Source organism: Macrobrachium rosenbergii, chromosome 25, assembly GCF_040412425.1.
Source record: "Macrobrachium rosenbergii isolate ZJJX-2024 chromosome 25, ASM4041242v1, whole genome shotgun sequence".
Classification (NCBI taxonomy): Eukaryota; Metazoa; Arthropoda; class Malacostraca; order Decapoda; family Palaemonidae; genus Macrobrachium; species Macrobrachium rosenbergii.
This window is the reverse complement of record NC_089765.1, coordinates 45447647-45459409: the sequence shown is the minus strand read 5'-3', so window position 1 is coordinate 45459409 and position 11763 is coordinate 45447647. Positions and strand designations below refer to the sequence as shown.

The window sequence follows — 11763 nt, the reverse complement described above, 5'->3', positions numbered from 1 at the left end:
TCTAGTAATTGTGCTTTACTGATGCACCAGCAGAGTAATTTTCACTTTCATGCTTCAAATTCAACGTCAGATTTAAGAAAGCAATGACCTAACTATAGAAACACACCAAGCTTCCAAACTAAGATTTATGCACATGCTAAATCTAGTTGTGTGTCTCTCTCATTCTCTCTCTTATAAAAACGTTTAATCCAAGTAGGGCTTTAACGCCCGATGCACTTGTGTGGGTGCGTTCTCTCGTAGGCCAATACAATCATTTTGCTCAATAGACTCATGCTTTGCAAGAAGCTCTTCTGGCGAAGCTGTTTAGTTTAGTCTGTTTTGTTCCCTAGCTGCTCTTGAGTGGTTTGCCTTATGGAGTTCGAATCAAGACCAAGAAGTTTTGAAAGGAGGGTTTCCCATTGTTACTTTTGCTGGGGAGGTTATGCTTTCACCCCGTCTCTCTCTCTCTCTCTCTCTCTCTCTCTCTCTCTCTCTCTCTCTCTCTCTCTCTCTCTCTCTAAGATATCTCAAGAATGGATGTACGGATTTTAATGAACGTGGGCGAAAATATTCAATGGTGTCCACCTTTCCCAAGTTTATAAGAGAGAGAGAGAGAGAGAGAGAGAGAGAGAGAGAGAGAGAGAGACTGTCTATCAGATACTACTGTTGCAAGAAACTTATTATAAATTTTTTGCCCTGTGTTCCTCATTAATTAACAATAAAGTTACACGATTTCTTGCAGGTCTTAACAGGCGAGCTCACTGAAACAGACTGAAGCATGAACGGACTTAACTGAAGCAGAGTGAAGCACGAGCAAAGGTTACCGAAGCAGACCGAAGTTGAAGCTGACCTAACTGAAGTAGACTGAAGCGGGAGCTAAGCTTATTGTAGCAGGTTACGTGAAGAACCGAAGTTATGGAAGCTTATTAAGCAAGACTGAAGCACCTAGTGATATATATATATATATATATATATATATATATATATATATATATATATATATATATATATATATACACACACCGCACACATGCGCGCGCGCACACACAACATCGCCATCATCATTACTCCAACACCGTGCAACGAAAATAGCCTTTGAGAAACTCCTCCACTCATGTCTCTCCTGTACTTTGTCTTCTACAAATCCCGACTCCTCTCAAGCCCCATAGCTCTCATGGAAATAGCGTTTCTTGGCCACATTTCATCCTCGTTACACTCTAGGAATTGAAGTTGTCACTAGGATACAGTAGATCGGTTTGCTCCACCATTCTGGGTCTACCAATTATATATATATATATATATACAGTATATATATACACAAATATATACATATATATGTATATATATGTATATATATGTATATATATGTATATATACATATATATATACATATATACATATATATATATATATATATATATATATATATATATATATATATATATATATATATATATAAAGCCAAATCAAAAAGTCCTTCAAAGAAGGCATCGTGCTTACCCCATACAAAAATGGGAAAAAACCACGTTAAAAGAAGAAGAAGAAGAAGAAGAAATATATATATATATATATATATATATATATATATATATATATATATATATATATATATATATATATATATATATATTAAAATTAGGTACAGGAAAACAAGCAGATTCCAAGTACAGTAGTTTAATCCACGTTTCGTAACCATTTGTCACATCATCAGGGATATCTACAAATGAAATGATCAAACATTAGAGTGCTTTCAAAACATCAAGAAAATACATGAAAATATATGGACTAAATTATATTTAAAAATTATATAAAAAAACACGGAATTAAAATTACATTAAAAATGAATAGCACACTAAGTAAAATCACAGATGCACTAAAACTTATGCACTAAATTACACATAAATTACACACAAGAGAAAAGATTTTAAAATTGCACAACAACAAAAATGGAATAACAAAACCAACAAGTATAATCACAGACACACTTGCGGAACAAACACCAACCTTTCAAAGCAAGAGTAAAAAACACTAAACTTCATACAAACCTACAGACTTTATACTTTCGGTTCTCTGGTTTGTAGGTTTGTATGAATTTTAGTGTGTTTTTTACTTTTGCTTTGAAAGGTCGGTGTCTGTCCCGCAAGTGTGTCTGTGATTTTACTTGCTGGTTTTGTTATTCCATTTTTTTTTTCTTTTGTTGTGGAATTTTTAATTCTCTTCTTTTGTGTGTAATTTTTGTGTAATTTAGTGCATAAGTTTTAGTGTGTCTGTGATTTTACTTAGTGACTAATTCAGTTTTATGTAATTTTAATTCCGTGTTTTTTTGTGCGAATAATTTTAAAGCATAATTTATTGCATAAATTTCCAAGTATTTGCTTAATGTTTTGAAAGCACTCTAATGTTTGATATTTCATTTATAGAAGTCCCCAATGGTGTGACACAGGGTCACGAAACGTAGGATTAAACTACTGTACTTGGAATCTGCTTGTTTTCCTGCTTGCGGAAAAATTTTCCTGTTCTTCGGATGTATATACACACACACATGCATACATATGTGCGTGTTTGTATCCAAAACACACACACACACAATATATATATATATATATATATATATATATATATATATATATATATATATATATATATATATATATATATATATATATATATAATATTCAATGCCCTAATGAAAACAAGGGATTGTAGGTCCATGATACCGTGTAAAAATTATGTGTAAAAGTGCATATCGAATGTAATATTGTTTTTAAACATGGCTTTGCGTATCTACATTATTTTATATGCATAAATGAGACATTTTCTCTTTGTCTGTCTCTGTGTCTTTGTCTTTCTCCTCTCTCTTGTCTGTCTGTCTGTCTGTCTCTCTTTCTCTCTCTCTCTCACACACACACACGCACACATTTACAGACAAATCGGCTTCTCAGAATTAATTTGTTTGTTTCTCTTCGAACCGTCGACGAAAGCGATTCTTTCTCGTTGTTCGAAGCCAAAGTTAAGTCTCTCTCTCTCTCTCTTAGTCTGTATGTCTGTCTGTCTCTCTCAACAACAGGAGTCGAAACGCACTCACTTACTTGCCAAATATTTGAGAGTACTTTCTCTTCGTCTCTCATAATTTCTCGTAACTTTTTTTCTTTCTCTCTTACATTAAATCACTGCGTTTCGCTTCTCAGAGAACTTCGCGCCATTGTCTAAAATCTTTCGGTTAATTCGCGTTTTCTTTCGACGTTCTTTGAAGTATTTAAACTGCGTCGGTAACGAACAAAACGGGATAATAATAATAAAAAAAAAACCGTCGAGAGCACGACGTATTTCCTCTCGATTTGGATTTACAATTAAAATATGATTCTGATATAGGTAGAAAAGTAAAAAGTTTGGACCGCTCTCAAGAGCGAAAGAGCCCGTGTTGGCACAATGCCAGCTTGCTTAATCTGTCAACAACAACAGCAGAAGCAGTGCTGTAGAATACAATGGCGTAACTACGTAAAAGCAGAGCATATGCTTTAAAAGAGAATATCTATAACTGTTTTTTACTTTGTATTTCTATATCGATCTCCGGTGTTTATATATGGCCACTTGTGACGTATAGAAGTAGGCAGACATTGTTAGAACAAAAAGAATAGTCAGTCCAAATGAAACAAAGAGAGTGTCGCTGAGTTTGCTTTACTTTCTCTCATATACACGAATACCCATCACATACACATGTACCAATATACCTACTTAATATACCCACACTGCACCTCTATGCACTCTCTCGTCACAAGACTCGTTACCCTTACCAGCCGTTCTATTCTTTTCTCAGCTATTACGAATCAACACTACATTGTGTGAACCCAGGTCGCATTTTTGGGAAATCCTTAGATACATGAATTTTTCAACTGTCTCTTCTTTTAAAGGTTAATGGGAGAGAAAAATTGATTCGCTGAATGATTTCTGTAAGGTTGAGCTATAGCAAGTATGATCCTCTGAGTCGGAAATTCATTACTTGCTATAAATAAATATAACTGAAAAAATATGAAAATTCTGATGAAAAATTTTCCCGGAAAGTTCATTCAGTCCTCAAATATTTTACAGATATTCTCGTCGTCTTCTATGTTTAATTTTCATATAAAATTTATTTATATGAAAACTGATAAGAGTAGAAACATCATTTTTATACAGTTTTAAGTAAAGTTGTTTGAATAAATTGTAATTCTGTCAAATGAAAATTTTGAGAGTAGTATTTCATGGCGTAGTACGTAATATTCACACCTTAAATAAAATCAGCTGTTCAATCTATTTCTTTAGTTATAGACACCCTCTTCTTCTTCTTAGTCTTCTTCATCATCATCATCATCATCACATCATCATCATCATCTTCTTCTTCTTCTTCTTCTTCTTCTTCTTATTATTATTATTATTATTATTATTATTATTATTATTATTATTATTATTATTATTATTATTATATAACAAACAATCAAAAACTCATGAACTTGTATAGCAACCTCCTCCATCACAGAATACCCGTAATTCTGGCATATTTAATCCCGTTAAAGATCTTGGCATTTTTAAAGAAAGCCCTACGTACCGGATGGATTAGAGGGTCGTCTATGTCAGGAAATCAGGGCAATACAACCATATTTATATGTAAGCTGCTGTATAATGTCCCCATGCCATGAGTTTAAGCGCAAAATGCTCCCTTCTGTGTCGTAATAGTGTTATCCCCACTTAGCGGGAGGAGCTTACACGTGAGATCGTGTGGTTTTCATTTCAGAGGCTAACTCTGCCACGAGGGTTTATACGCCTATGCTGGTTCCGGATCCTGTAAAAAATTGTTAAATAAATGAAAATACAAAATAGACGTATCAGAAAGGATGGTTGAACGCAGAAATAAATAAAACATAAAATGAAGACGTTGGTGAGAGAAAATGTGTCGTAATAAAGGCCGGGAAACAGCGTAGTTAGTCATAACATGCGAAGCTGTCTCGTTCTACATATCTGGCTTAGTTTTGTGTCCTTATAAGTCTTTAAGATTTTTTTTTATTATAAAGTCACATTTCTTTGTGCGCGGATTCTCCATACATCCCTGTCCTTCAGTAATAATTCTCATAAAATATTCAAATTTAATGCCTCCTTTGTATTCGCATGACTGTTGTTAATGTAAATATGCAATTATTTTTATTGGCAGAATCCCCCAAAGTGCCGTGCGAACGAAGATTTACAAATAAAGGAAGATGCATGATAACCTAGAGCTAATACAGATGTCAAACGGTCTGGAAGCAGTATAGAATTTTTAGGATGGCCTAAAATTAATGTCAGAAACTATGAATACCGGTTTCCATCTATGTACTCAATTGTCCCCAATAAGGAAGTTTAACGATTGATTCCTCATCAAAACTTGGACATTTTTGAATGAAGTACATTTTGCATTCTCTTCCCTCACGATGGAATATGTGATACGCGCAATGTCCTTCAGTATCTTTCATAAAACGAGCAAAACAGGCTTATTTAAAACTGTTTTTTTCTATCTCGCTCCAATCGCATTATATCTTAACAGAATTCTTTATGAATTCATTTAACATAATTGAACTGTTTTTGCCATGCATCTTCTTGACGCGTTAGAACCTTTCTGAGAGCAATTGTTAATAGAGCAAGAGAAGAAAGTCGATATTTTGTAACCTTCCTTCAGCAGTTTATTTACAGTATGAACAGACTCACACAAAGATTCAACTTTTCGTTTACTCTCCTTCAACATGCTATTTATAGTATGCACAAACACACTGGTACACCGGTAAAATATCGTACTCTCCTTCCATACCTTATTTACTGTGAGCACAATTATGCAAACACACACCTTCCTAATATCTCTACTTAATGAATGCCCATTGTAAAGATGCTTCACTTAGTTTCACTTTGGTTTTATGTACAGCCCTCCACAGGGAAATTCCCTCTCTGGCGGGCTCATGTACGTTTTCAAAATAAGGTGCTTCTTATATTTTATAATTGTCTTTCAGTGTTTTCTTGTCAGTATCGTAGCTCCTGCAGAATAGGAGATTCTTTAGTTTCTTTTTAAATTTGCATTCTTCCTGTATGCTCTTCACTTCAGGCGGTATTTTGTTGTATAGTCTTGGTGGGCAGTGTACAAATGCTCTCTCGCCTGACTTACAGTTTGTTCTAGGTTCAAATAGCCTATATGCTTCACTTGCATGTCTGATTACAATATTCATTTCGGGTCTAAAGAAGCTTAAGCAGTTTCTCAGGTATGTTGGTTCATCATATTTTAGTGCTTTAAAGACTGTAGGTAGTGTTTTATATTCTATTCTAGCTTTTACTGGGAGTCAATGTAGCTCAACTAGTGCAGGGGTTATTCTATCACGGAAACGTAGTCCTTTTATTAACCTGGCGGCTCTATTTTGTACTCCTTGCAATTTTCTTAGTAGGTAGTGTCATCTTGTTGTCATTATTTAATTAGTTGATTTGTCTTAGCTTTATTTTTAAATGTTAAATTATTGTCACAATGTATTAGCTAGTTTTCCTCCTCTGGTGGTTCTTGTGTTTACGATTTCACTTACTGTGAATTTCGTATTCTGGTTAGTGAATACTAGTATTGAATAATTATACAAGTGTATGTTGTGGTGGTAAAACGACCCATCACAAACTGGCGACCGTTTTGACAGGACATTTTGTTCCTGCAAGTATTCACTAGTGTGCAAAATTGATTCTGGGGGTTTTATTTTTGGGCAACAGTTTTACACCTTCTCCAGAGTTGATATTTTTTTTTGGTATTGTTTTGAGGTTTGATTGAGCAAAATGTGTACTATTGATGTTTTAGAGCTTCTTAGTGGAGAGGGGTGGCAAGCAAGGCTCGCAGAGTTGGATAGGCTTGAGTTAGAGCAAGTGGCTCAGCATTTGGAAATTGAATTTGATTCGTCTGTAAGGAAGGGCCTATTGTTGTTGAAGGTATATGATTATGTTAAAACTGTGAAGACAGAGGGGGAAATGAAGGTAGTCAAAGAGGAAGTGTCTGTAGAGTTTTTGAATAAGCAAATTGAGTTAAAAACAATAGAGTTTAATATAGAAAAATTTAGGGCAGAGGAAAGAGAGAGAGAGAGGCAGTTTGAGAGGGAAATGCGTTTAATGGATCCTGTTTCTCTCCTCTTCCCCAACCAGGAGGTGACGCCTACTATTAATTTGTCAGAGGCACTCAAATTTGTGCCACATTTTCAAGAGTGTAATGTAGCGGAGTTTTTGTTTCATTTGAGAGGATTGCCGCTAAATTGCAGTGGCCTCAAGAGTACTGGACGACACTTATCCAGAGTAAATTGATAGGTAGGGCTCAGAAAGTGTATGTTACGTTGGATGAGAGTTTATCATCCGACTATGATAATGTGAAAGCCATTGTGCTAAAGGCTTATGAGCTTGTCCCTGAAGCTTATAGACAGCGTTTCAGGAATTTACAGAAAGATAGGGAACAGACGTTCGTAGAATTTGCTAGGGGTAAGAGGCAATATGCTGAAGATTGGTTAAAGTCGAAAGAAGTTGACAATTTTGAAGGGTTGAAAGAATTGGTACTTGTAGAGGAGTTTAAGAGGTGTGTACCCGATAAGTTGAAGGTGCATTTGGAAGAATTAAAGATTGATACTTTGCAGGAGGTTGCCATTGCTAGTGACGAATATTACCTGTCACATAAGAATGAGTTAGGGTGATGAGTAATATAAAGCCTGGTTGTGTTAGAAAAGTCAGAGTAATAATAATAATAATAATAATAATAATTACAATGTTTTTGGGAGGCCTAATTATGTTAATAGGAGTCAGCCCAGGAGGCAGAATAATAATAATTTTTCTGCTAATAACAATCGTGTTTCTCCTGACAGAGGTAACATAAATAATCCTGAAAGGTTAAGAAGCATGACATGCTTCTTCTGTAATAAAAGGGGGCATGTAAAAAGTCAGTGTTTTGCCTTTAAGAAGTCCCTACAAGCTAAGGGTAGATCAGTTATGGGCATTGATAAGCGAGAGAGAGAGCCCGTCCAAGCGAGAACGACTGAACAATGACTAACCAATTGCTTTGAAAGGTACTTGTCCCGTGGTAGTGTCTCGTCTGTGGATTCGGACAAAGAAAGGGTGGTTCGCATTTTGCGGGACACGGGAGCGGCTCAGTCGTTGATTTTAAGAGAGGCATTACCTTGCGATTTTGTCCATGACTTTGAAGAGTTTGTTCTGTTGTCTGGCTTTCCCGATTCAGTTGAGTCCTATCCCATCGGTAATTTCCATTTAAAATGTCCATCTTTTTCAGGAATATTGAAGTTGGCCATTGTGAATAGGTTTCCTGTTAAAGATGTAGATATTGTGTTAGGAAATGATGTGGCTTATAAAAATAATCAGGATCCAATTTTAATGAATCGTGAAATTGCTGTCGTTACTCGTTCTAGAGCTAGTGGTGTTGACGCTGCAGAGTCAACAACAGACGTAGATTGTAGTAGTTTAGAACGTAGTATTAGTAGTAGTAGTGGTAGTAAATTAGTTGTAGATAGGAATATTGCAAAAGACCTTCCAAACTGGACAAAGGAAGAGCTAATTAAAGCTCAGAAACAAGAATTCCAGGACCTTCCTGTTGAGTCGGGCGAAGTGGATGATTTAACTGTCCCAAAGTTTAAAATAATTAATAACATTCTTTACAGGTTGAGTAGGCCTAGAGAGGCTGGCAATAGTGCACATGAAGTCTTAAAACAGATATTGGTTCCTTATGTTCACAGGATTGGCTTGATGTCGTTGGCACATGATAATGGTTTGGCGGGTCATTTCGGAATCCACAAGACAGCTGGGAAATTGCTTAAGGATTATTACTGGCCCAAATTGAAATCCGACGTGAAGAAATTTGTCAATAGCTGTAGTATCTGTCAGAAGGTCGGTAAGCCAAACCAAGTTATTCCAAAAGCTCCTTTATGTCCCATCCCTGTGGTTTCTGAACCTTTTAAGGAAATTATCATTGATGTTGTCGGGCCGTTGCCCAGGACTCGTAGTGGGAATGAGTATATTTTCACCATGATGGATAAAATGTCCCGTTATCCAGAAGCAATTCCTCTACGATCCATCAAAAGTGTAAAAATTGTTGAGGTATTAATTAACTTTTTACTAGGTTCGGAATGCCTAAGGTGGTTCAATCTGATTGTGGTACAAACTTTGTTAGCAAATATTTTAAGGAGAAAATGGCAGAATTGGGTATTAAGCATGTGACTTCATCTCCTTATCATCCGGAAAGTCAGGGTGCTCTGGAGAGGTTTCATCAAACTCTGAAATCGATGATTAGGAAATATTGTCTAAGTCACGGCTCTGAGTGGGACAAAGAATTGCCATATCTTTTATTTGCTTTTCGGTCGGCTCCAAGTCAGTCTCTTGGTTTATCCCCATTTAATTTGGTTTTTGGGCATTGTGTTCGGGGTCCGCTTGATGTTGTAAGAGAGTCATGGGAAGGTGACATTCCTGATATTAATTTATTAGATTATCTGACTAATTTGGGTGATAAAATGACGAAGGCCTGGGAATTTGCTCGTGAGAATTTGTTGTGTAGTCAGAGAAGAATGAAATACTTCTTTGACAGGAAGACCAAAATTCGTAACTTCGCTGAAGGCGACAAGGTATTAGTGTTGTTACCTCTTCCAGGTAATTCGTTAAAAGCTTCATTTTCAGGTCCTTGGAAAGTTTTGAAAAAATAAGCGAGGTTAATTATTTGGTAGAAACTCCTGAACGGAGGAAACCCTTTCAACTTTGCCATATTAATATGTTAAAGGAATATAAGGAAAGGGATAAAGTCATTCCTGTGGCAACAGTTGGGGAGGTTGTAAATTGTAATAATAATATTTATTCTTTTTCAGAGGAAGAATTTAATGAAGATAAATATGGTAATGATGGTAACTTTCCAACAGGTAATAAAACTTCTTTGAAAATTTTGATAGTTCAGTTTCTCATTTGAGTTTTGATAAACGTAGGTCTCTAAAGAAGTTGGTGTTCGATTATAAAGAATTGTTTTCGGATGTACCAGGTCGAACATCTGTCTTAGAACATGACGTGGATGTTGGTAATGCCACGCCAGTGAAACAATCGCCATATAGATTAAATCCTTTTAAGAGTGAAGTTGTTGCAAAGAGGTGGAATATATGTTAAAACATGGTTTGATCGAACCAAGCAAAGCCCTTGGTCGTCACCTGTGGTGTTGGTTAAGAAACCTGATGGAGAGTTTCGTATGTGTTTTGATTATAGGAGAGTTAATGAGGTTACAAAACCCGATAGTTATCCTTTGCCACGGATAGAAGATTGCATTGATCGCATGGGGAAGTCTAAATATATAAGTAAATTTGATTTGTTAAAAGGTTATTGGCAAGTTCCTTTGTCGAAACGAGCAAGAGCCTTGTCAGCTTTCGTTACACCTCAAGGGTTGTTTCAATGTCGTGTTATGCCGTTTGGTATGAAAAATGCCGCCGCCACTTTTCAAAGGTTAATGAACACGCTGGTGTATGGTTTAGAAGGTTGTGTGGTTTATATTGATGACATTGTTATTTATAGTGACGACTGGGACACACATTTGAAGCGTATTAAGGCATTGTTTGAGGTATTGAAGAAAGCTGGTTTGGTGGTTAATTTAAAGAAAAGTGAATTTGCAAAAGCGAAGGTTGTTTATTTGGGTCATGTAGTTGGAGATGGTAAAGTTACCCTAAACAAGCAAATGTGGAGGCTATTGAAAAGATTTCTGTTCCTAAGTGCCGAAGGGATGTCAGGAAGTTCTTAGGTTTGCTAGGGTATTATCGTCGGTTTGTAAAGAATTTCTCTGACATCGCTGTTCCACTTACTAACCTATTGAAAAAGAAGGTCGCGTTCATTTGGACGAAGGAAGCGCAGAATGCTTTTGAAAGTTTGAAGGGGATACTACTCAGTTTCCCCATTCTTAGGGCTCCGGATTTCGACCTCCCATTTTCGCTTGCCACTGACGCAAGTGACGTCGGTGTCGGAGCGGTCTTATTACAGAACGACGAGCAAGGCGTTTCTCACCCGGTAGCGTTCTTTTCGAAGAAATTAACCTCCGCTCAACGCAAATATTCGACGGTCGAGAAGGAAACACTCGCATTAATCTTGGCCATTAATCATTTTTCTGTTTATCTATCTTCCACAGGAACTCCAATAAAGATTATGACAGATCATAATCCATTGACCTTCATCAACAGATACAAAAATAAAAATCAACGTCTGATGCGGTGGAGTATCATGTTGCAAGAATGGAACTTGCAGTTTTCTCATGTACCGGGAAAAGATAATGTAGTGGCTGATGCTCTCTCTCGCAGCGTTGGGTAGGGATTCTGGCAAGGGGCTCTGCGGATATTAAGGTAGTATCTGTATCGTTCTAATTGCGGTGTGTGTGCTGTTGAAGTAGGTAGTTAGGTTTGTATTCTTAGAAGTAGATGAGTGTATAAGGATAATGAATATGTATTAATCTGAATTTTTCTTTACAGGAATTCCATAAATGTCGGACTGTAAAATTAGTTATGTTTAATATTAAGTTTATAGGTGAAGGTAAAGATGGTATTCGTTTGAATTTTGTGGCAAGGGTAATTTTAAGATAGATTGGTGGTGTGTTATTTCTGGAATACGCTTTTGCGGATATTATTATTATAGTTTTTATGCTACTGATGAGTAGCATAGGCGGTTGTTGATGGTCGTTGAGACATGGTAAGACACTGTTAGGTGATTGATTATGCAGTTGAGGTGTTAATCAGAGAGTTTACTTAATGAAAT

General features: G+C 36.2%; 1 protein-coding gene across 1 annotated transcript in view; it reads left to right on the top strand.

The window, feature by feature from the left end:
* Positions 1-6786: 6786 nt before the first annotated feature.
* The window catches only part of LOC136852234 (uncharacterized), a 32718-nt gene continuing 27741 nt past the window's right edge, over positions 6787-11763 (top strand). The window contains exons 1-8 of the mRNA XM_067126684.1: positions 6787-6981; positions 7260-7473; positions 8273-9093; positions 9180-9639; positions 9852-9902; positions 10125-10676; positions 11144-11286; positions 11481-11541. Coding sequence (XP_066982785.1) covers positions 6787-6981; positions 7260-7473; positions 8273-9093; positions 9180-9639; positions 9852-9902; positions 10125-10676; positions 11144-11286; positions 11481-11541 — 2497 coding nt within the window. The remainder of the gene's footprint in view (positions 6982-7259; positions 7474-8272; positions 9094-9179; positions 9640-9851; positions 9903-10124; positions 10677-11143; positions 11287-11480; positions 11542-11763) is intronic.